The sequence below is a fragment of the Rhineura floridana genome, chromosome 1 (genome assembly GCF_030035675.1).
Source record: "Rhineura floridana isolate rRhiFlo1 chromosome 1, rRhiFlo1.hap2, whole genome shotgun sequence".
NCBI classification, from domain to species: domain Eukaryota; kingdom Metazoa; phylum Chordata; class Lepidosauria; order Squamata; family Rhineuridae; genus Rhineura; species Rhineura floridana.
This window is the reverse complement of record NC_084480.1, coordinates 172,705,223-172,730,252: the sequence shown is the minus strand read 5'-3', so window position 1 is coordinate 172,730,252 and position 25,030 is coordinate 172,705,223. Positions and strand designations below refer to the sequence as shown.

Here is a 25,030-nt window from a genome sequence, read left to right as displayed (position 1 = left end):
CAACCTGCATGGCCAATTGTCAGGGATTATGTGAGATGTAGTCTACACCACCTGGAGGGCACCATAGTGGCTACCCCTTCCCTAGAAACAGTACAAGAAAAATAATTCCAGTACTAATAGGATGAAATGGGTGTGTTTCCCTTGGCTTAGAAGCCCATTTCAGAAGCCATCATATTAGGTGGTATTCAGTTAACACATCTTGTTAATGCAAGGATTTCCATTTGCACAACAAGACTCCCGCCTCAACCCTCTGCATATCCCCCTTTCTCAAATCTGTTCTGGAGGGTTGGGGAAACCCCTACAACAAATTTAGAAGGTGCATGGGGGAAGGAGAGGGGGGACATCCTATCCTATCGCTCAAGCAAAAAACTTTGCACTGATGGGACCATGACTCAATACATTGGATACAAGCTATTATGTTAAATAGTGTTGATCATCAGTTCAGAGAAGAGGACCTAATGGAAGTCTAGATTTAGTCTTTCCCTTCCCCCCCCCACCCTAAATGGATGATAAGTGGTACCAAGCATAGCCTGACTGCTTCATTATTGGACTTTATGATTGATGGAAAACATGCATGTAGCATCCATTTGCATGTGCATTTCCTCTTATTGGACTGAGTTGCTAGTGAAAGGGAAATGGAAAACTGCAAGAAGTAATGCCAATATCCTATGCCATTGGCAGAATTATTATTCATTTTTTAAAAAATTGAGTCTCCAGGTCGTATATGTCAAGCATACCTCAATTAATTTTTGAGACTAACAAATTTCTCTTTGTGTTCTGTTATTTTATATCTGTGTAATTAAACCCTGATAGTTATTGAAAACTTCTATCCTGATGAATATATTTATTTATTAATTTAAAAATTATATACTGCTGGATTGTAAGAAACCACTAAGAGTTTTACAAAACACATTAAAATTATCAATAAAACAGTTAAAAACACTTAAAAACATTTTTAAACGAATTAAAAACAGCAACAGACAAAAAAACCACAAACATCAGCATCTATGCATCTGGATAGGCTTGCCTAAACAAAAAGGTTTTAAGCAGGCGCCGAAAAGAACATAACGAAGGCACTTGCCTAATGCAAATGATTAAAAAGAAAGGGCATATTTAATTTGTTGTTATCTTGCAATCATTTATTTCTTTTCTTTTTTGCTCTCTCTTTTAGTTTTGAGTGATTCACATCCTGGTCAATTTTCTAATGTAATGCTCTAATTTTAGGCTCCTCGTATGGCTAAAAGACATTGAGGAAGACTGCAGAGTGGTTCTAAGGCAACCACCATTTGGTATGAGAGTTCAGAAATTTGTTGTTGTTATGTGCCTTCAAGTCGATTACGACTTATGGTGACCCTATGAATCAGCAACCTCCAGTAGCATCTGTTATAAACCACCCTGTTCAGATCTTGTAAGTTCAGGTCTGTGGCTTTCTTTGTGGAATCAACCCATCTCTTGTTTGGTCTTCCTCTTTTTCTGCTCCCGTCTGTTTTTCCTAGCATTATTGTCTTTTCTAGTGAATCATGCCTTCTCATTATGTGTCCAAAGTATGATAACCTCAGTTTCATCATTTTAGCTTCTAGTGACAGTTCTGGTTTAATTTGTTCTAACACCCAATTATTTGTCTTTTTCTCAGTCCATGGTATGCACAAACCACTCCTCCAACACCACATTTCAAATGAGCTGATTTTTCTCTTATCTTCTTTTTTCACTGTCCAACTTTCACATCCACACATAGAGATTGGGAATACCATGGTCTGAATGATCCAGACTTTAGTGTTCAGTGATACATCTTTGCATTTGAGGACCTTTTCTAGTTCTCTCACAGCTGCCCTCCCTAGTCCTAGCCTTCTTCTGATTTCTTGACTGTTGTCTCCATTTTGGTTAATGATTGTGCCAAGGTATTGATAATCCTTGACAAGTTCAATGTCTTCATTATCAACTTTGAAGTTACATAACTCTTCTGTTATCATTACTTTAGTCTTCTTGATGTTCAGCTGTAGTCCTGCTTTTGCGCTTTCCTCTTTAACTTTCATCAGCATTCGTTTCAGATAATTGCTGGTTTCTGCTAAGAGTATGATATCATCTACATATCTTAAATTACTGATATTTCATTCCAGGCAACTTGCAGTTCCTCTATAGTTTCTCTCAACCTCTCCCCATGTCTTGAGAGAATAAATCTCTGCTTTTTTCAGAAACCTGAATAAGTGGGGGCCCGTCATCAGGGTTGACTGCAGGCTTTTGTGAGCTCTTGGGCACGAGGTATCCCTGCCCTCCATCGTACCTCCCTTTCCCATTCTCCCTTCTCCCCCCCCCAAAAAAAATCAAGGCTGTGAAGGAGGTAGCAAAGCATGAAGGAGCTGTCGAGTTCCCTGATTCAAGGCAATGAAGAAGTGAACTCTGGAGCAAGCTCCTTTCCCCCCCAGGAGCAGGCATACCTGGAAAGAGTAGGGCAGCAATCCTCTCATGCTTCTTGGAGTGCAAGAAAGTTGTTCCTCTTCTTCTTCCTTCCAAGAGCCCCTCCCAATGTCAACTGGGAGCTTGCAATAGCACAAGGGCCTCTGCAACAAGCTGGCATTATCGCGTGGGACAGGCACTTGGAGGAAGAGGAGCAGAAACTCTCACCCACTCCAAGAAGCCCAAGAGGCTGCCTGCTTTGCTCCTTCCAGGTATCCCTGCCCACAAGAAATGAAAGCTTGTCCAGAGGCCCCTGCGTAATTGCCTGTGTGCAGTCTCCCATTTCCTGGTGGGTGGAGCACCTAGCAGCAGTGGAGCATGTCTTTCTTGTGCTTCCAGGAGCCAGGAGGGCTAAAAGGAGTGAAAGAGGCATTGCTCCCCACCCTGTGATGCCACAGGGCACTCCAGGGACAATATTCCATTTTTCCATGGGAGGGTTACCTGGAGGAGATAGCAGGGCACAAAGAGCACAACTGTCTTGTACCCTTGTTCATGCTGCTGCTGCCAGACAATTCTCCTCTCTAGAAATGAGAGATTGGCCCCGCTTTTTGATCAGCCGTGGATCCTTTACTGGGTTGTTGCTTTGCAGGCGCTCAGCTACACCAGTGCTTGATATTGGTTCTGCTCGGCATGCAACTCTACAGCATTTGAATCTCTCACCTTGTAACACCACTTTGTCTTACCTGAAGATTTTGAATGGGGTGATAAGCTCAAAGGTGCGGCCTTTGGCTTCTCGGATAGTGGCGCCGTGCATCTCAATGAGGCAGATGGCGATGCCCATTTTAAACAACTGTGGGTGAAATTTGGACAAGAATAATCAGACCATCTTAAAGCCACAAAGACCAGGGAAAAATTAGGGAAAGTGCATTTCCTTTCATGTTTTTGTCCACAAGGATTTTTTAAAAAAGAAATGTTTGCTGCTGACTGTGATCCTGCAGGAACGTGTCCTCCCAACAGCTTTAATGTTCAGTCTGTCTTTGGCCCAGTCCTCCCAATCCCATTATCAATCAGAGCCACTTACAGCAGCATTAATCCAACTAAGGGGAAAAAGAGGGTCCTTCTCCCTTCTAATCCTGCCCACAGAAAAACCTCAAAGCAAAAAGTCACATCTTCCTCCAGTTCACCAAGTCTGTGAAGCAGAAAAAAAAATCACAGAGGCCCAAAGTTCCTCCTTTGAACCACTAAATTAGATACAGTGCCAAAAGTGTGTTTCAGAAGAGTTACGAGGTCTAGAAAATGCTCCAGGCTGGGATTCTGAATGCTGAAAGGCTCTGGCACTCACCTGTTCACTTTTGTACAGCCACATCTCAGCCAGGAGAAGTGCCACATACAGCTTGGATTTGTAGCCTTTGAGCTCTAGATAGCCAAACTTATGGAGATGAGCGCTGCTGCTGAGGCATGGTCGGGGAGAGAGGAGGCGCTGCTCAGTCACTTTCTGCTGCAGGATGCGACACCATTCGTTCCGCTGAGCTGCAGGGGGGACAGAAAAAGGTCAGAGCGCTACAGACCCTTCCGAACGTTAAGGTCCAATGAGAACTGACAGAAACAGCATGTGCAGAGCTCCCGTCCTCTCTCTGCACCTTCCCAAAATAAGCAAAAAGGGCAAGATGCAGCTTCCATCAGGATCACAAAGATGGGCATATTTTAAATAAATCCAAAAGTAGGGAATGGGTGCTGTCTGCATGAGGAGAATAGTGACCCCTCTTAAAAATTGGGGGAGGGAGTCTGGGAGGAGGGAGAGGATTTCTCACCCTCACTTTCAGCTCTGAAGACGAAGATCCTGTGTCTAGTGACAACTTGGAATTTGTTGTCCTTAGTGGAGCGCACCACGTCAATGACAGAGAGGGGAACCAAACCTTTAGGATACGGCTCCTGCAACAGATGAAGTAAGTCGGGAATTTAGATTTGACATTTTCCTACTTGGTTCCAGCTGAACTGCCAATCTGGTTTGATCTTACTCCTGTCTGGTGCCCCATCCCCTACCCCACCACCAGGAAGCAGGAAAAACTAGATTGGGGAAGCTCTTGAAAATAGATAGATGGGCCAAAAGCTCACACATAAGCCACCACAGCATATTGGGGCCATAAATTGAGGATTGCCTTAGAATCCCAACACCACCACCACCGCCTAGGGGAAGGCTCACATTTTTCCCCAATTAACCAGGACCTCCCACTGCTTTGTTTTTTTCTATCTCCCACTCCAGTCTCCCTGAGACTTGCAACATTTAGCAGCCGGAGTTCATTTCTCTGTTCCCACCTTTTCATTGTTGAAATACATGAGGTTTTTCCTGTCACATCTGACGAAGCGTCTCTGGAAGACATAGTTCCTGTTAAGAAAAAAAGGGGAGTCCATTGAGTCCAGAGTCCTTCCCCAGGGGCATCTCTCTGCATTGCTCGAGCTTCTGAAAGGACTGCAGGGAAGAGGGGCTGAATCTGACATTAGCAGGACTCAGTCCTGGAATCTGACTTTAAGGCTTAGCACTGAAAAGGTTTCAGTCCGTGAACAGAGTGCATTTCAAATAGGGATGGAAAGATCTGTCAATATTGGTTCTCTTAGTTTCTCATTTTTCTGTTCTTAAATTCAGTTCTCCACATATCTGCAGCAATTTGCGATTTAAAAAAAATCCTTATATTCTCCAGCATTTTCGTGGACATTTCTACTAAACACATTTTTGCAGGCCATTTTAACTAAGGTACACAGTTTGCAAGCAATTTCTCATCATGAAAAAAATGAAATGGACTGCCTTCAATGCCATTTTTTGTATGTCATTTTGACTCATATATTCATTTTTATGCACACTTTCCCCTCACATATGCATTTTTGTAAACATTGTTTGGTTGGTGAACTGTGTTGCAAAATTTGAACGAGTACGAATTTTGAAAGGTGGCTGTGTCTCAGTTCTTATACTGTTATGGAAAATGCAAATTTGATAGATACAGCTTGAAACGTGAACGGAATTGAATTTCATTCCTAATTATACTGTCCTGAGAGTGGCTGTATACTATAGCTAGCACAGATTTTTCACATTTCACTATGTTAAATTGAGCATACCCCCTCAAGACATTCTGCTGCTTCCCATAAGCTCATATCAAAACAAAAATTTCACAAAACCTATAGTCCTGAACTCAGAAACATGTGCTTAACAACTCTCTATGTTTTCATGGCAATACACAAAACAGAGAGAATCCAGACTTCAAAATAAAATAAAATAATCCAGACCCCTGTTGGACTTTTTTCTGTCAATGGTCTCATAATTTGTTGAAGTTAATTAAAAATCAGCCATGTTCACAGAGTACCTGTAATTCTGTTACTGACCTTGCCCCATACTCTGACCATCATCTTCTACAGTTTAAAAGTTTAAAAAATGCACGACTGATTTTGAATTAATTTAAGAAAATTAACATTGACATCTATGATAGCGCATGCATGCTCAATAAGAACCATCTGTTCTAAAAGCCAGGCTAACACCTGTTTGGCTTTGCTGATCAGGGGGCCACACCCATGCCGGACATTTATTTCACTTTAGATAGTCATGGCTTCCCCCAAAGAATCCTGGGAAGTGTAATTTGTGAAGGGTGCTGAGAGTTGTTATGAGACTCCTGTTCCCCTGACAGAGGTCCAGTGGCCAGAGTGGTTTAACAGTCAACCCCTCTTCTCAGAGAATTCTGGGAATTGGAGCTCTGTGAGGGGAATAAGGTGTCCTAACAAGTCTTAGCACCCTTCACAAACTACACTTTCCAGAATTTTTGGAGGCACCCATGACTGTCTAAAGTGGAATAAATGTCTGGTATGGATATGGCCAGGGACAGCTTTAGTTTAAATTTGAGTGGGAGACCATATATTTCTGCTGTACAATAAAAAGGTGGGAGAAACCCTGAAAAATAATGATACTGTTCACAATGTTTTTCTTTTGGGAAAGGGGCTTTCCCTCTGCCCAGTGCTGACTCACCCAGTCTCCTCCCCCTCCACTTTCCCCTCCCCCCTCCACCTTCTGCCTCTGTCACTGCCTCTCAGCCTCAGAGGAAGGCAATGGTAAAACCACCACTGCATACCGTTTACCATGAAAACCCTATTCATAGGGTCGCCATAAGTCGGGATCTACTTGAAGGTAGTCCATTTCCATTTCCAAATATGATTGCACAGAAATAAATCACACTGAACTCAAAAAGTATGCAACTGATCAAACCTACCTTCTCTTCTCCTGCCTCCTATCCCCTCCCTCTTGCCCCTCCCCCTCCAGTCCCCTCCTTCCCCCTCCCCATGTTCACTGTTACCAATCTTAAGCATGATTGCACGGGAGTAAATACCACTGAACTCAGTAAGCATGCAAATGATCAAACCTCCCCTGCCCCTTCCTTTGCCACTCCCCCTCCAATCCCTCCTCCCCTCCCCTCCCCTCCTGCTCCCCTCTCTCCTCCCTTTCTCCATCCCTCTCCTCTCTCCTTCCCCTGCTCTTCTCCCATGGTCAGTTTTACCTATCCTAACCATGATTACATAGGAGTAAATCCCATTGAAATCAATAAGCATGCAAATGATCAGGTTCCTCCTCCTCTTCCTTCTTCCTCCTTCCCTGCCCACTCCGGCCATCCCTCCCTCCCCCCCCGGTTAGTTTTACCTATCCTAAGCATGATTGCACGGGAGTAAATCTCACTGAACTCAATAAACATGCAAATGATCAAACCTGTCTTTCTCCTCCCCTCCACTTCCTTCCTGCTTCCATCCTCCTCCTCCCCTCTGCTCTTCCACCCCTCCTCCGCCTCCTCTCCCCATCCACAGTGGTCAGTTTCACCTATCCTAAGCATGTTTGCAGTGCAGTAAATCCCACTGAACTCAGTAAGCATGCAAATGATCAATTCATTCTCAGCAAGCTTGCACAGGATCCTATTTCCTACCTCCCAGATTAAAAAGCAGGCAAAAAACCTTGCGGATTAAGAATGTACCTATAGCCCACAGATATTTCTATCCAACTTTAAAAAGTAAGGAAATTGGGCAGCTATAATGAATGTACCAGGGGAGCAGGAGACCTGACCTCCTCTCTGAGATATTGCACTGCCCTACAAATTTGTCAAAATGCTAACACAATTTGGGTTGGTCTTTCACAGTCCAATCCACTTCCTGTGTAGCTTGCAAGAATTTGGTAACGTGCCTCTGAGCATATGGTGAGCGGTGGTAACACCTGCAATCAGCCCATATAATAGAAACAAGACATGTGCTGTGCTGATCTTGTTTCAGCTGGGAAGAAGCAACATTATTAAGACGTTGATATAGTTCAGATAGTCACTTTAAATGTCTGATTTCCTTTGCAATTTTAGTGAAGTTTCTTTTGCTTCTATCTCTGTGAATATGTGAAGTACAGCAACACTTTGCAAAATTTACACTAAAAAAACTCCAAAAACAATTGTGGAATAATGGCACTGACTATTCTGCAGAATAGTCTTCAGTGGACATCAGGAGTGTCTCGGTTTGCACAAGATAAAACAGTGGAAAGTGAAATATATTCTAGCAAAATTCTAGGTGTGCTCTATGTTTTTAATTGACCATGCCCACCTTGCCTGAAATAAAGTAGTTTAAACATAGCAGCCTGAAAACATGCATCTTGGGCAGGCTAAGTTTCTTTTTTCCCAACAGCTAGAGTCATTCCTGAAATAGCAACATATTGTAATCAGTCTGATTTTACATCAAACTGCAGTTTCAGATTCAAATGTTAATGCATCCAAAATAGAAATAAAACACAACATCCAATTTGAAACACAAAGGGCTGTGTTTACCGTCATATGACACTGACCAATCAATGGCTTTGAAATTAATAAAATAAATTTGACACAGGTTTCTAGAATGAGAGAATGAGAGAAATAAAATTTTCTAGATTAGATTCTCTGTAGAAACAATAGTAACACAGGAATGAAGCAAAGTAAGTCCACCAACAAACATACAAAAATGTCATTCTCCATCTTTGGAGATAGCAGGTATTGCCACCACTCACCGTATGCTCAGAGGGACATGTTACCAAATTCTTCCAAGCTACACAGGAAGTGGATTGGACTGTGAAAGAACATTCTTACATTCTTAAACCGCAAGGTTTTTTGCCTACTAGTGAATAGTCTCAATGGACATGAGGAGTGTCTCAGTTTGCATAAGATAAAACAGTTGGAGGTGAAATATATTCTAGCAAATTTTGAGGTGTGCTTTGTGTTTTTAATTCACCATGCCCACCTTTCCTTAAGTGGAGTGGTTTAAGCATAACAGGCTGAACACATGTATCTTGGGCAGGGCAAGTTTGTTTTTTTCCGACAGCTAGAGTCATTATTTAAATAACATCCCAGAAGAATATAAAGATCAAATAAGGAACAGGTTTGAGGCTTTAAACTGAGTTGACAGAGAACCAGAAGAACTATGGACTGAAGTCAGGGACATTATCAGGGAAGAATGCAAAAAGACAATACCTCTCATTAAAGAGAGAAAGACCTCAATGGATGACTGAAGAAACTCTTAAAATGGTTAAAGAGAGAAGGAAAGCAAAAGAAAAAGGAGATAGAAATATGGTCAGAACCCTAAATGCAACAATACAGTGACTAATACATAGGGACAAAGAGAACTTTTACAATAGCTATTGTATAGAAATAGAAGAGGACAACAAAAAGGGAAGAACAAGAGCCCTATTCCAAAAGATTAGAGAAAGAGAAATTTAAACCACGAGTAGGGATGTTGAATAATCAACAGGGGAACACACTGACTGACTGAGATGAAATAAAAGGAAGATGGAAGCAATACACTGAATAACTCTATAAGAGATGCCAGGATGACAGATTCATTCACGGAGGAACCATATGATGAAGAACCAGAAATATTAGAATGTGAAGTGAAAGCTGTTCTTAAAATACTTGGAAGAAACAAATCACCAGGAACAGACGAAAGTTAAAGAAGAAAGCACAAAAGCAGGACTACAGCTGAACATCAACAAGACTAAAGTAATGTCAACAGAAGCTTTATGTAACTTTAAAGTTGACAATGAGGAGATTGAACTTGTCAAGGATTATCTTGGCACGGTCATTAACCAAAATGGAGACAATAGTCAAGAAATCAGAAGGCGGCTAGGACTGGGGAGTGCAGCTATGAGAGAACTAGAAAAGGTCCTCAAATGCAAAGATGTATCACTGAACACTAAAGTCAGGATCATTCACACCATGGTATTCCTGATCTCTGTGTATGGATGTGAAAGTTGGACAGTGAAAAAAGCAGGTAAGAGAAAAATCAATTCATCTGAAATGTGGTGTTGGAGGAGAGCTTTGCGGATACCATGGACTGAGAAAAAGACAAATAATTGGGTGTTAGAACAAATTAAACCGGAACTATCACTAGAAGCTAAAATGATGAAACTCAGGTTATCATACTTTGGACACATCATGAGAAGACTTGATTCACTAGAAAAGACAATAATGCTGGGGAAAACAGAAGGGAGTAGAAAAAGAGGAAGACCAAACAAGAGATGGATTGATTCCATTAAGGAAGCCACAGACCTGAACTTACAAGATCTGAACAGGGTGGTTTACGACAGATGCTATTGGAGGTCACTGATTCATAGGGTCGCCATAAGTCGTAATCGACTTGAAGGCATATAACAACGAGTCATTATTTAAAGTAGCAACTCACTTCTAGGCATGTGTAATCCCGAAGATTTGCTCTTCTAGAAATAAGCTACACTTGGAGAGTTCCTAGCCAAGACTTTTTTCTTTACCAAAACAGAACTATTAGTTTTCTGGTAGAGTTGTTATTCTTGTTTTTATCTTTGTAGTGATTTTAGCTTGTGTGATTTCTAGTATTCTTATTGATATATTAATTGTGTACAGGCTAATAAGTGACGTAAGTGAACAAATAATTCATTCCTATTGTTGTTGTGTGCCTTCAAGTTGATTTCGACTTATGGTGACCTTGCACGGGGTCTAAATTGGCCCATTTTACTTCACTACAGCCAATCACTTACCCTTGTGGAGACAGCTTGTCTAGCCAGCCATTGAGGACGGTGGCTGAGTGCTCAGACAATGAGGTATAGCTGGCATAGGGGGAGATAGTTAAATCGTCTAAAATTTCATCCGGATACAGGTGGTCAGAGAGTCTGAATGGGGAGTCCTTGGCCCATGGAGCCTCCACTGTAGAGTAGCCCTCGGTCTCATTCTGGACAATGCGGCTGAAGACGGCAGCCTCTCTCTTAGCAGAATGGCTCTTTTCTTCTACCCTGGTGTTTCTGCTCCTGAAAGAATAGATGCCAGGCCTGTTTCATGAAGCATGGACAGCCCATCAGTCGTCTCCCATTGTAGCTGGTAGTAAGAAGGGCAATTCTTACACCCTGTTCCCTTCACAATGCCCTTTAGGGGAGCAGTGGAGACACAAGACCAGGAAATGGGAACTCACCAACCCCACTCCCCTCTCCTGCACTCCTCATTGCAAGCAGCAGGCAGAGAGGGAGCCTGGAAGGGCCGCTGCCTCCCTTTCTGCAGTGCAGAGCTAGCGATGGCTGGTCCTGTGAGTCGCTCTCTGCCTTCCAGTCTTACACCCAAGAAAGGCAACAGCAGCAGTGCTGAACAAGATCATCACCTCACCACCAGTGGAGGAACATGTCTGTAATTACTCTGCAACTGTTTTGTCTAGTGAACTTCTTTGTAGGCTGTACCAAGAAGATCCCATCTTCTCAGATCTTTCCAGGTTGTCCCTACTCCCTTTCAGCCCCTTTTTACATTGGTGACAAGAGTTAAGAAGTAGAGAAGAGTTAAGAAGTAGAGAGAGAAGAGTCTTTAAAACCTCTTACATGGGCCTTTCTTCTCCCGTGTTTGGTGTACATTCTGGCAACTCTTCATATTCCTGCCATTCAAGGGATGTTGCACCCTGGAAAAAGATTCCCATAGGACGTTTAGGAGGCAGAGTAGTTGCTGTTTTTTCTTGGCCTACTGCAAGGCAAGCTTCAGAACTCTATGCCCAATGCACAAATTGATGCCCACTAAGCTGCCTTGTTGGATCACACCAAAAGATCCATCTACTCTAGCTTTATGTTTCCAGCAGTGACCTTTGGAAAAATGGGAATGGTTTGCCTTCAAGTCGATTCTGACTGATGGGCGACCCTATGAATAGGGTTTTCATGGTAAGCGGTATTGGGCTTGTTTACATGGGACCCCAGATCCATATTCAAAATGCTGCTTTTTCCATTGCGATTGATTTTGACAGTTCACATACTTACGCCCTCACTACGAATAAATTGCCTGTTTTTCTTTAAAGCATTCACACGCGTGTGCATTTATTGCTATCGCGTTTCCTTGTTGCCGCGCCCGCACATTAGCATGTTAACTGCCGAGGCAGGGAAGGGGCGGTGTTTCCCTAGATGAAGGAACAGGGGCTTGAAAGAAAGGGAATCATCCCCTCCAATCACATGAAGGGGCAAGTGAAGAGTGAGTAGAAGTACAACAGAAGCATTTGGGGAGGGGGGGACTGCAGTTTTTTTACTTACACACAAGCTCTTTGGAAAATGATGTTTGGAGGGCTGCCTCTACCTGAAGATGTGATGTAGGGCAGTGGATTTGGCTGTCTGTTGGAATGTTAAGCTGTGCCTTCACCTGTGCTAAACCTGAATCATAGAATAGTAAAGTTGGAAGGGGCCTATGGGTAGAAACACACTCACTGTTCCGGTGGTTCCAATGCGTCTCCACCTCTCTCTCCTGAAAACGGGGGCACACAATGCTAGTTAAACCCCACCCCCTTTTACTGTAAAACCTGGTGGGAGGAGCTTGAGTGTGGGGTTTTGTTTTTGTTTTAAAAAATCAGTTTCAAAGAAATTTCACAACTGATTGGCAGATCAACCTGTTCCCCTTCCATGGCTAATGCAAACACTTTGTTCTGGGGACTAGTGTGTTGACAGCCTAAAAGGCCATTGAGTCCAACCCCCTGCTAAATGCAGGAATCCAACTTCAAGCATACCTGGCAGGTGGCTAATATGTTTGTAAATAAGCTCCAATATGAGATGAGAGAACAAGGAAGTATAAACCTACAAAAATGAATAGCAATACAGAATTGGGTTTGTATATCTGTGTCTAAAAATATTAATACCAAAATAAAGAAAATAAAGAAAAATGACTAACTTTAATCTCAGATAATTAATATATATATATAAAACAATACAGGAAAAATACCAATAAATAAAATGTCTAAAAACTCTATGTTATTGACATGTATATGGAATATATCAAAATATCAACTGATATAGCTAACAATGTTGTGACAAACTAAATTTTACATAACAAATACTTAGATAATAGACGAAACACGTTTCTACCCTGCTTGGGTCTTCTGCAGTGGTCAATATATGAATCATACAATATATGATTACATTTTGTCACTACATAAACAATTTGCTGTTGTATCACCACATTATGTGATGAACTATCTTCTCCTGAGAATATATATTTACATCCTTTGATGGATCTTGAATTGTCATGTGGTTTACCCAATAAGTTGACATTTTGATATACAATTAAAGTTGGACATTTTTCTGTATTTAATTAACTTTGGTATTAATATTTTTTAGACGCAGATATACAAATCCAGTTCTCTATTGCTATTCAATAAGCTCCAATATTATGAAACCTGATAAGCTTCCAGTGGACCTCCTTCCGAAGGAAACCAAACCCAGGTAAGCACTGGGCCCTTGGACCTTTTCACTGCCATAGTAGCCCTCTAGCATATCCCTAACCATTTCTGAGTTGTAATGAGCAGCCACTTTGATCATGGCTGATGTTTGCAGCACTGGCCTTGAGCAGCTCAGCAGGATCAAAGTAAAGCATTGCCATTGATATGTGGTTTTTAGGGACCCTGCCTCTTCCTCCATGCTTGCAATATCCTCACCTGCCCCTGGATAGACCAACAATGCCCAAACATGCTCTCACAGTAGGGACTGATGGACTCCTCAACAGGTCCTGTGGGTAAACAGAAGGTGAAGAGGCAGTGATGAGTGCCAAAGTGAGAGAGGCAGAAAGCAGAGCCCACACTGGTCTTTTTGCTCTCAAGAGGACCAAAACAGAGAGATGAGATGCGGGAGATATTTCTTTGCATTCCACATTTTTTGTTTCTACGAAAAACAGCTTCAGAGAGCTCCGAAATGGTCCAGAGCTCTGGCACTGGGGAAGGGGGGAGTAACCTTCCCCCCACTGCATTTTCTCCAATCTAAGGAGACACAGGACACTGTCTTCACTCTCACCTGATCTGCTGGCAAGTCCCTGTGGTGTCTGGTGCAGATCTAGGCAGAGCTGTCTGAGGGAGCTGCAAGAATAGAGGAGAGAGATAAATCCAGGAGGGAAGCTATTTAACAGTCCTCTTCTGAGCTTTGCTTACATTTTGGAAGACATGTATTCCCTGATACACTTGTTCCTTCCATGCTACCTCCTGGCCAAGTAGCCAGACACCATATTGAAAACCTCTGCACATGCCATTCCCCTCCACACCACCATCCCCTCTACTTTATAGCCAACCCAGTAGTTTGGTTTTATTCATTTATATGCTTCTGTAGACTACAATCCAATACACACTTACCTGGGAATAAGTCCCATTGACTCCAATGGAGTTTACTTCTGAGTATATATGTATTGGATTGCAGCAGACAAGTTTAGGGTTGCCAGGTTCAGGGCCTGAGACTGATGCTGTATCTTTAGGAGAAGAGAAAGTCAGCCAAGTGCAGGTGTTCTTGCAACCCTGTAATGGGAAACACCACAAGGTGGAATTCTCCCTTCCCCCTGCACAACTTTTAAAGATACAGAAGACCTCTTGGAGGCTGGGCCTGGCAACCAAGAGGTCTTCTGTATCTTTAAAAGTTGTGCAGGGGGAAGGGAGAATTCCACCTTGTGGTGTTTCCCATTAGAGTGTTGCAAGAACACCTGCACTTGGCTGACTTTCTCTTCTCCTAAAGATACAGCATCAGTCTCAGGCCCTGAACCTGGCAACACTAGACAAGTTTCTTATGACAGCTTACAAAAAATAAAAAATACAATACCTGAATAAAGGCCTCTTTCTCACTTTATGAATTTCCAACTACAGACAATTGACTTTATTAAAGACTTTTTAAAAGACTTTGCCTAGAATTGAATCAATATGTAGTTGGATTTCATTTTAGATTTATAGCAAGTCCCAAGGGCCCAGTACTACTGAGCTGGGCTTGGGAACTTGTGGAGATACACCCCTTTAAGAACAACTTCCCTGAGAAGCAGTCGTTTGCTACTCTGGAGTGTCAGGCTCCCTGCAGTGTGAATTTGCAAGAGAAGCCCTACAGGTCTAATCCAGACACCCCCCTATATCCAGTAATGTAGTGGCAAATTCAGAAGTGCAGAGTCTCTTTGCCTTAGCCACAGCCCCCTTTTTTGCTGCTGTTGAGAATGAGATCCGTCTTAATACCTTTTCCTACAACAACAGACATCCCCAGAAGCCAATAAGCATGCAAGGGGAGAATGCTAGCTACTAAGAAAAGTTTTCTCAGTGGCTAACTCACCTCCTTTCACTCTGATTGGCTCCAGTCTGCAGGAAAGGACAAGGAAGCATGTTAGAAAACTCTTCTTAGTGGCTAACACATTTCCCCCCTCATGCTGATTGGCTCACAGGATGCTGGAGACATAGGGACACTGCTCCCAAAAAAGTAAAGATCTAAGACACCCCCCCAAGACCCCAAATAATTACATCCCTGACTACACCTTAAAGAACCCATTCATAATATTCCCACATGACCCTGATGATCCCAGGAACTGCCCTGGCATGACTCTATCTGACTGTGAAGCAAAATGCCAGCATCTTTTATCTTCAGGATATGAATTAGGGCAGGTTCCAAGATATCCTGTTACTCATCATATTAGGCCTATATGTGACCAGCTTGCCTCCGCATGCTAGGTACTGCAGCGGTAGGATGCTGTTCATTAGGAATGCCAGCGTGAATTCTCAGAGCATGAAAAGGCTTTTGTTCCAGCCCACATGTTCCCTACTAGCTCTGTGTATCAGGCAGGCAGGCTGGATGGCTGGCTGCAAGGTCCGACAAAGATCCATTCAGCAATTCTAAAGGAAAGTGGAGTGCAGAACTAATTCTCTGAGGCTGCCATGACAAAATAACCCCCATCCTCTTCTATCTGAGGCCTTTCCGCTGGTTCCTGAGAAAGGACTGCTAGGAAGAGCACAAATACTCACTTGGCACTCTCCGTGGTCACAGTCCCATTTTGCACAGTGAGGCCAGAAGGCTGCACGCTGGGCTGACTCCTCAGAGCCTCCTTCGCCTCCATGCCTTTAGCTGGCCCTGGCAAGAGCACAGTGACACCTGACACCATCTCTTTCTGATCCTCTGGGGAGGCTAACTTGGTGAGGGCAGAAGGAAGCAGCAAGGGCTCTTTCTGTACTTTGCTGGCAGTTGGCATAGACTCCATTGGACTGATAGTGTCCTCAGGCTGGCTCTTGAAGGTGGAAGAGAAGGAGGGGTCATACATACTCTTGACCTCCCCACTCACTTCATTCACAGGAGTAAAAAACTGCAGAGCAGATTCCGAGTTGTTCTCCTTTGGTCTACTCTGAGATGGCGAGATGACCTCTGGGACTTTGTCTCCTGGCCCAGCCAGGTGCTCTGGGATGAGCTCCAGCCTCTCAACATCGGTGGTACTTTCTCCTGGATCAAATCCCTCCAGAATAATAAATGTTCCCAGAGGTTGTTCAAAGCAAGAAATGGCATTACTAGCAGGTACAGATGTTTTTGCCAGTGACAACGAGACTTGCTCTGGCTTAGCTGCTCGGTATGCAGGAGGGAACAAAGTCCTGGGTTTGGGCACTGGCTTGCTCACAGGAGGAATTGGTTCCTTACGCAACGGTGGATGCTGGCTGTGGTTTTCTGAGCCACGAGCAAGCCCAAGGCCAGAAATCATTTCTGCCAGCAGGACTTCTTCATTTGTGTCAACTTCATTCTTCTCCTCAGGCTTAACCCCATCTAGACAATCTACACATTTGCCATATCTGTAATGGGCATCTCCTGCCATGTGCCCACTTTTGTCCCTCACAAGCAACCGAGTTCGTTGCACTAGATTCAGAATCCTTTTGCAGTGCCCAGTAGCAGTGATGCCAAGCTTTTGTAGGTCCTCCTTACTGAGAGTGATCACGTCTTTCACGGAGCCATATCCATGCTGCTTGAAGGTATCCCAGTATCTCTCCAGATGGATGATGGCAAGCCAGTCTACAATGTCAGAGTCCACAGAGCACTGGTGGTGCATGTCCCCTTGGCAAGCAAGGAAGGAGACTTCTCAGCCTACCATCTGAGGAGAATTAAAGAAAGTCATTAAAAACCCGGCATAGAAAGATGGCATCGGCAGCATCGGTACTGGAACTGGAAGGAATGAACCAGTGTTAAGTGTATTGGACTCCTCAGTTTGCATCATGGATCACCATTTTGTTTCCAATTTGAGGAGATGAAAAGGCTCAGAGTTCACGCACCCTCAGATCAAATAAACAGCACAAATTGCCCTTCCCATAGCCTAATTTCCAAGGCTATCGTCCCTTCTATGCCAAAGGTTTCCAAGAAAAAAGCTTCTAGTGGACTGCAATGGTCTCACACAGAAGTCTCCCTTTCTTATAGAGGGAAGGCTGAAAACTGGATCCAGGAGAGTGCCTGTAGTCACAAGAAAGCAGGCCCTGTATAGGGTCCTGATACTGGAGTGACATGCAATCTCTGCAGATACTGTTGAGGAATCCACCCCTGCTCTTGTGTTTTTTCTGTGGGAGTGCTGTCAGAGCATTCAGAATCTGATTGTGGCTAGAGTGAGATTCTCCCAGAGGAAGGAGCTCTGATACTGGCCAACATGGGGAGGGGTTTGTGGCTGGAAAGGCACTGCTGTAATCAGCCTGGCTGCTGGCTGAGGGCATGAGAGAGGTCACCAAACTGGGAGTCACGCAGAGCAAGAGCCTCCTGCATGCACAGTTAGTCCAGCCAGCAAGTAACACAGCATCGAGTCTGTTAGGCAAACACAGGATGGAAGGGTCCCCCCTCCTCACTGTTTTTCCTGATAGGAGCCCTTGGTACTGTCTGCACAGAAATCTTCCTGCTTCCTGCTACTAGATGGAAACCCAACTACTTTCATTTGTATACATTTGTCTTTATAATGATTTAGTCTAAATCTGGAACTGACAAGTCTCATCCCTGGGCGGTTTGCACTCCTGATTTATCATCATTCTTGCAAACTGAACTAAAATAATCTATTTATTATTTATCTACAACTGTACTCTGTAAAGTTACCATGCAAAGATGGTGGGGGGCAGAGGCAGAGCTGCTTGCCTAGCAGGGGCTTCTTGACTGCCTCTTACCCATAACTGTATATCAGCTCCACAATGTGTCTTTGGTAGCTCCTCTTGCCTCCCCCCCCATAGTAGGAACCTTTTTTTGTCCTTGCAGATTCTAGAGAACCTGGAATCTGAGTTCTCCAGATACCTCTGAAATTCAGGCTATGCTTACCTTTTCTTCCTCTCCTCACTCATACTGGGTGCAGATGCTGGTGCCTCCGTAGGGCTACACAATCTCCTTAGCAGTCTGGTTTGTAAAGTGTCCCAGGATGAGTGTTTTCCTGTGAATCAAACTGCTCCGCACTATACCATATGTGCTCACTCTGCTGTTGCAAGGGCCGTCCGTCCCCCTTCTCCCATTTCCTCCCATTGTTCGGTGCAGGCTTCCTTCCTGTTGCTCTCTCCCACCCACCCCCAAACAGGAATTACTTCAGCAATGCCTTATGAATGTATATTTGTACATGTGTCAACGGTTCTGTGTATGCAGGTAGTTTGCTCATGTTACTCAACATGACGTGTGTATGCACTTATCAGGATGTCAGTGACCTAGCACTTATTGAGGTGGAATAGCTGTCTCTGGGCTCCATTGCTTCAGATTGCAGGTGGGGGCTCAACTGATGGAAGTGTCTCTCTCTCTCTAAAATTCCCTGCCTATAGAAAATTGGATGTCAGGGAAAAGAATTCTAGCTTAAAATCTCTTGATGTGCTAGTTTTCTGTGTGGAGGGATTACTTTGTATGGAAGAGTATTTGATCATGTAAGCCGCACATGCAATTTGATGTAGCGCAGCCAAGACACACGTCTATCTTTGTGAGAAGTAGGCCTGAGAGAGCAACTGCCTTCACACCACGCAGTACACAAGTATACAGCCAAGTGGGTCAACATATACCAGGGGTTGCCAATTTTTTGGACCAGAGGGCACATTTCAAATTTTGAGAATATACGGGGGCACCAGTCACAAAATGGCTGCCACAGGGGTGTGACTTAACACAAAGTTAGAGAGTTGTCATGGTAAAGCTTTTCCCAAAGTTGTATTTCCATACGAGAAAAGGCTTGACCTGTTGAATTTCTGCCTGCCACACAGCTGTTAAAGGCACAAGAACCCTGTTTTTCCTCATTGCCAACCATAATCCAACGCCTAGGCTGTCATCCTGTACCCTGTAGTTGGAAGTAAGCTCCATTAAACACAAAGAGACATACTTCTGAATAGACATGTATACTGTTGTACTGTAAATTAATGATACAGTGAATAATGAGTCCCTGGTCTTTAGGTCCTGCAAAGCAGGAGACATGCCTAAGCTTCTTTGCAAAGTTTCCATATTTTCCTTTTGCAGGGAAGGGGATTTTTTTAACATTCACCCACACTTGTTGTGTAGTACTATTTGTAGAAAATACTTGCGAAGCAAAACCTGATCTCAATGTAACCCAGCACAAGATGGATCCTGGTTGCTAGCGAAAAAGGAAGGGTAAACTACGGAGATTCCAAGGTCTAGGACTAGGGAGAAAAAAGACATTGCACTAAAAAGTGCACTAAAAGGGAAGGCAAAACAGCAGCTCTTTAGGCCCCCAGGGATTGCTATTGCCTAGTGTTCAAAGAACTCACTTGTCAGTCACAGCTCTGACTTCACTCATTGGCTAATAACACTGATAGGCAGGAGCAGCCAGGCTGGCTCATTTCACAGAAATCGCTTAGATGTATGTTTTGCTCATAACTTTCCAAGAGACTTGCTTTTTTAAAATAACGAACGCTCAAATTCTGGGCTACCTGTGAGGGGCGCCACTGAAGGCCTTTGCAGACACCATTGCACCCGTGGGCAATGGGTTGGCGACTCCTGATATACACAATTGTGACCAAGAGTCTGTATATAAGGAAATGTGAGAAAACAGGGATTCTAAGACATGATCACAGAGATTCCCCTAGCTCAGTCAAAAGTCAAATAGTTGGAATCCTGTCCAGTGTACCTAAGTCTAAACAAAGATGACAGGAAAAGCCGAGCTCATTTTTGTGCTAAATGCACTGACTGAGGAAGAAGGAGATCACATCATGTACTTTAATGCATCCAAATGCATCCAAGTGACAAAGCTCAGCCATCACAATCAGCGCCATATTCATTCTGCACTTAACAAAATGCAGCCAGTATAAATTATTGTTATGAGCATGGGGGTTGGGATGGATGATTCCTGTGGATCCCCTTTCTAGCCTCTGATTTGGAATCCTATGCCCTGGGGGCTGGCTCTGCTAGCCAGATGAATCTCCTTTGTTAATCAAATAGAATGGCCAGGTAAGATAATGGGCTCTATCAGTTGCCCAGCAAAGCTGGATCCCGAAGCATCCCCAAACTGAACACCTGCTCCTTCAGGGGATCCTGGGCAATTGGCCAATTTCTCCAATACCGGAACCACTCACCCACAGAGCCTCCATCTTGCCAGGATTCCAGCTCAGCTTATTTTGCCTCATCCATCCTACTACTGGGTTTAGGCACTGGGCCCGCATCCATACAGCCTCTCCTGATTCAGATGTTATGGAGAAATTGAGCTGAGTGTCATTAGCATAATGAAGGAAACTTGCCCCAAATTTATTATTTATTTATTTATGTATTTATTTATTTATTTATTTCGTTTCATTTATAAACCGCCCATAGCTAATAGCTCTCTGGGCGGTGTACAAAACAGGATAAAATACAGGAATATTACAATAAAATCAGATAACAAATAATTAACACAATCAACAAAATACAACATAGAATATAAACATTAAAACATTAAATTTCCTAATGTCTGGTACCAGAAGCAACGATTTAAGATTCAATATTAAAAACTTAAAAACAAATTACAGTCACTGGAATAGGGTGGTCCTGAAAACACAAATCTAAGGTGTCCAGGGCCAAGGTGAAGAGGTGCATCTTCAGCATATGGCAGAAACTATAAAATGAAGGTTCCAGATGCACTTCTGTGTGGTGGCAATTCCACAACTTCGGGGTTGCTACAGAGAAAGCTCTCCCCTAAGCCACAATCCCCTGAGATTTAAGGATGATGGAAGTACCAAAGGGGCCCCCTCTGCTGATCTCAACATCTGAGAGTGTCTGTAGGGAAGGAGTCAGTCTTTCAGATAGCATAGTGCCTTGAGGCACCCTTTAGTATAACTGCCAAGGAGCTGAACAGCACTTTCCCAAGGCTCTTCTCTTGACTCTGTCCTGTAGATAGGACTGGAACCACTGTAAGAGAGTCCATAGCGGCAGGAAAGCCATTATGTTAGAGCTGGTTGCAAATTCTTACACAGTGTGTTGTTTAGTGCACATCCAAGCACTATTAAGCATCTCGCCACTCCCATCTATTGTATTTCCAAGCTCTTTCAAGACAAAATGATTTATAATGGTTTCAGTTAGTCCTTCACACATAAGAATATAGGAAGAGCCCTGCTGGCTCAGGCCAATGGCCCATCTAGTCCAGCATCCTGTTCTCACAGTGGCCAATTGGATGCCTATGGAAAGCCCGTAAGCAGCACCTGAACATAGTAACATGCTCCCATTCATGATCTCCAGCAATTGGTATTCAAAGGCATACCTTTTCACTACCCTCTCTATTCACAAAAATGGTATGAGGGAGTTTTCTAATCTATATAATGGTCTGGTTTGCATGTCACTTTAAACCACAGTTGAAGTAAACTATGATGTCCTCTGCTGCTGCTGCTGGCAGCTAAGCCACTAGTTAGGGTTACTTCCAAACCTGGGCTCATGGTTTGTTCCTCTCCAAACAAACCAGGAGTTGTAACCAGAGTTTACTCTTGGCTTACCACTCATGATTGGTTGGTGGGAAGCTTAGATGTAATGCTAAACCAAACTTAGGGTTGCCAGGCTCAGGGCCTGAGACTAATCCTGTATCTTTAGGAGAAGAGAAAGTCAGCCAAGTGCAGGTGTTCTTGCAACTCTGTAATGGGAAAAACCACAAGGTGGAATTCTCCCTTCCCCCTGCACAACTTTTAAAGATACAGAGACCTCTTTGAGGCTGGGCCTGGCAACCAGGGGGAAGGGAGAATTCCACCTTGTGGTTTTTCTCATTGCAGGGTTGCAAGAACACCTGCACTTGGCTGACTTTCTCTTCTCCTAAAGATACAGGATCAGTCTCAGGCCATGGACCTGGCAACCCTACAAACCATGGCAGCAGCAGGAGTAGGGGGAGGAGCTAAGAGCCTATGATTTTAGCAGCATGTGCCAGCTGAGCAGTCACTTTTAAACCAGTTTAGTTTAATTATGGTTTAAAGTGATGTGCAACAAGGCCAATAAGCCACAGTCATTGGCCTTGTTCGCATGTCACATTAAGCCAAACTGGAAGTGTGTGGTCTTCCGGAGGGGAGATTACAGCCACTTCACTCATTCCTTCCTGGTTATTTTGCTGCTGTGCCACTCTGAGCTACACAATAATCCTAATCTAGGCTTGTGGTTTAGCTCATTCTTGCTTTACCACTCTATGGGTTGGTTTAGCATGGTGTAGCAGCAAAATACCTGAAGAGGAGCAACCATTATCTGCTCCCCAACAGCCTGCATGCTCATGCTCTGCCACAGTTTCACTTAGAATGACATGCAAACCAGGCCAGAGAGCACAGTACATAACAGCAGTGGTAGTAGCTACTCCATTTGCAGTGTACAAGTGCTGAAGCCATGTACAGAGACTGAGAACTGCCTTCTCTCCTCGGACTGAGTTGAAGATATGGACCCAAGGTTTCCCCAGTGGGGGATGTTATATCTAGTATGTTCCAGGAAAACTGGTGGAAAATATTGTTAAAGATAAAATAACCAAGCATATAGAAGAACAAGCTTTGCTGAAGCAGAGCCAGCATGGCTACTGCAAGTGTAAGTCCTATATCCCGAATTTTTTATATCCCGAGTTTTTTGAGAGTGCAAACAAGCATATAGATAGAGGTGATCCAGTTGACATTGTGTACTTGGAGTTTCAAAAAGTTTTCAACAAAGTACCTCATCAAAGACTTCTAAATAAGCTTAGCAGTTATGGAATAAGAGGAAAAGTCCTTTTGTGGATCAGGAATTGGTTAAGAAAGGAAGTAGAGAGTAGGAATAAATGGACAGTTCTCCTAATGGAGGGATATAGAAAGTGGAATCTCCCAAGGATCTGTGCTTTTTAACTTGTTCATAAACAATCTAGACTTAGGCATGAGCAGTGATGTGGTCAAGTTTGTTAATGATACTAAATTGTTCAGGGTTGTTGTTGTTATGTGCCTCCAAGTTGACTATGACTTATGGCAATCCTATGAATCAGCGACCTCCAAGAGCATCTGTCATGAACCACCCTGTTCAGATCTTGTAAGTTCAGGTCTGTGGCTTCCTTTATGGAATCAATCCATCTCTTGTTTGGTCTTCCTCTTTTTCTACTCCTGTTTTTCCCAGAATTATTATCTTTTCTAATTAATCATGTCTTCTCATTATGTGTCCAAAGCATGATAACCTCAGTTTAATCATTTTAGCTTCTAGTGACAGTTCTGGTTTAATTTGATCTAACACCCAATTATTTGTCTTTTTCGCAGTCTATGGTATGCGCAAAGCTCTCCTCCAACACCACATTTCAAATGAGTTGATGTTTCTCTTATCTGCTTTTTTCACTGTCCAACTTTCACATCCATACATAGAGATCGGAAATACCATGGTCTAAATGATCCTCAAGGCCCCTCACCACATTAAGGTGTGCATCCTAGAGGGGGTTGTTCAGGTAGTTAAAACAAAAAGGGATTGTGAAGAGCTCCAAAAGGATCTCTTCAAACCTAGTACATAGGTGGTAAAATGGCAAATGTAATTCAATGTAAACAAATGTAAAGTGATGCATGTTGGGGCAAAAAATATTAATTTCACATATATGCTCATGGGGTCTGAGCTGGTGATGACTGAACAGGAACAAGACCTTGGGGTTGTAGTGGATAGCTCAATGAAGATTTCAACCCAGTGCGTGGCAGCTGTGAAGAAGGCAAATTCCAAGCTAAGGATAATTGAAAAAGTATTGAAAATAAAACTACCAATATCATAAAGCCATTATACAAATCTATGGTGCAGCCACATTTGGATATTATGTACAGTTCTCGTCGCCTCACCTCAAAAAGGATATTATAGAGCTGGAAAAGGTTCAGAAAAGTGCAACCAAAATTATCAAGGGGATGGAGTAACTGCCCTATGAGGAAAGGTTACAACATTTGGAGCTTTTTAGTTTAGAGGAAGGGTGAGTAACAGTAGAATAGTGGCAAATTCAGAAGTGCAGGTCCCTTCATAATAGTCACACCACACCCCTTCACAGCTACACATTCCTTTCCAGTTTCCCTTGTCTCCCTTGCTGTCCTCCACTACAAGAGACTCCCTAGGAACCTATCAGCATGAAAGGAGAGGCTGTAGGTTAGCTACTGAGAAGAGCTTTCTCAGTGGCTGACTCATCTCCTTTCACTCTGATTGGCTCCAATCCACATGAAAGGACAAGGATTCTTCTGAGTGGCTAACAAGCTCCTCTTTCATCCTGATTGGCTCGTACATAGAGACCTGGCTGGGACCCTGCTCCCAAAAAGGTAAGAGGTCTGTGACCCCCTGCAACCCTGGACAAGTACATCCCTGCACATGACAGAGGTATATAAAATTATGCATGGTGTGGAGAAAATGGATAGACAAAAGTTCTTCTTCTCGATAACACTAGAACTCATGGACATTCAATGAAGCCGGATGTTGGAAGGTTCAAGACAGACAAAGAAAGCACTTCTTCACACCGTGCATACTTAAACTATAGAATTCACTCCCACAAGAGGCAGCGATGGCTGCCAGCTTGAGATGGCTTCAAAAGAGGTTTAGACAAATTCATGGAGGAAAAGGCTGTCAGTGGTACTAACCATGATGGCCATGTTCTACCTCCACTGCTGGAGGCAATATGCTTCTGAATATCAGTTCTGGGAGAACAACAGACATCCGTTCTCGCTGCCCTGACGACTGAAGTGATCCAGCAGTGGATGAATTAGGCATTTATTCACTAATAGGCAAAAAACCTTGTGGTTTCAGAACGTACCTATAGCCCACAGACCTGAAAAAGCGCATGAAAACAAATGACCGTTATGGAGAAATCACTGAAAAGGGGTGGACTTAGGGGAATGGCCAATGCTAAAGCAATTTAGACAAACACACCCATGTATGGATGCTTGATAATTGGGTTTTTACAATAATCCAACCACAAACAGGACATGTATGGATCTCGAGGCCACCAACTGA

General features: G+C 43.4%; 1 protein-coding gene across 6 annotated transcripts in view; it reads right to left on the bottom strand.

Annotated features, from left to right (window-relative positions):
- The window catches only part of ARAP3 (ArfGAP with RhoGAP domain, ankyrin repeat and PH domain 3), a 51,453-nt gene extending 33,360 nt beyond the window's left edge, over positions 1 to 18,093 (bottom strand). For 5 of the 6 annotated variants that reach the window (XM_061585959.1, XM_061585970.1, XM_061585997.1 and 2 more), the window contains exons 1-10: positions 17,957 to 18,093; positions 15,658 to 16,763; positions 13,694 to 13,755; positions 13,342 to 13,412; positions 11,258 to 11,334; positions 10,436 to 10,702; positions 4,711 to 4,780; positions 4,206 to 4,326; positions 3,737 to 3,924; positions 3,138 to 3,244 (exon numbers count right to left, since the gene is read on the bottom strand). In XM_061585959.1, coding sequence (XP_061441943.1) covers positions 3,138 to 3,244; positions 3,737 to 3,924; positions 4,206 to 4,326; positions 4,711 to 4,780; positions 10,436 to 10,702; positions 11,258 to 11,334; positions 13,342 to 13,412; positions 13,694 to 13,755; positions 15,658 to 16,721 — 2,027 coding nt within the window. In that variant the 5' untranslated portion in view covers positions 16,722 to 16,763; positions 17,957 to 18,093. Of the gene's footprint in view, positions 1 to 3,137; positions 3,245 to 3,736; positions 3,925 to 4,205; positions 4,327 to 4,710; positions 4,781 to 10,435; positions 10,703 to 11,257; positions 11,335 to 13,341; positions 13,413 to 13,693; positions 13,756 to 14,482; positions 14,738 to 15,657; positions 16,764 to 17,956 lie in introns of those variants that run through there. The other variant, XM_061586003.1, reaches the window with a different exon arrangement.
- Between the last annotated feature and the right edge of the window lie 6,937 nt (positions 18,094 to 25,030).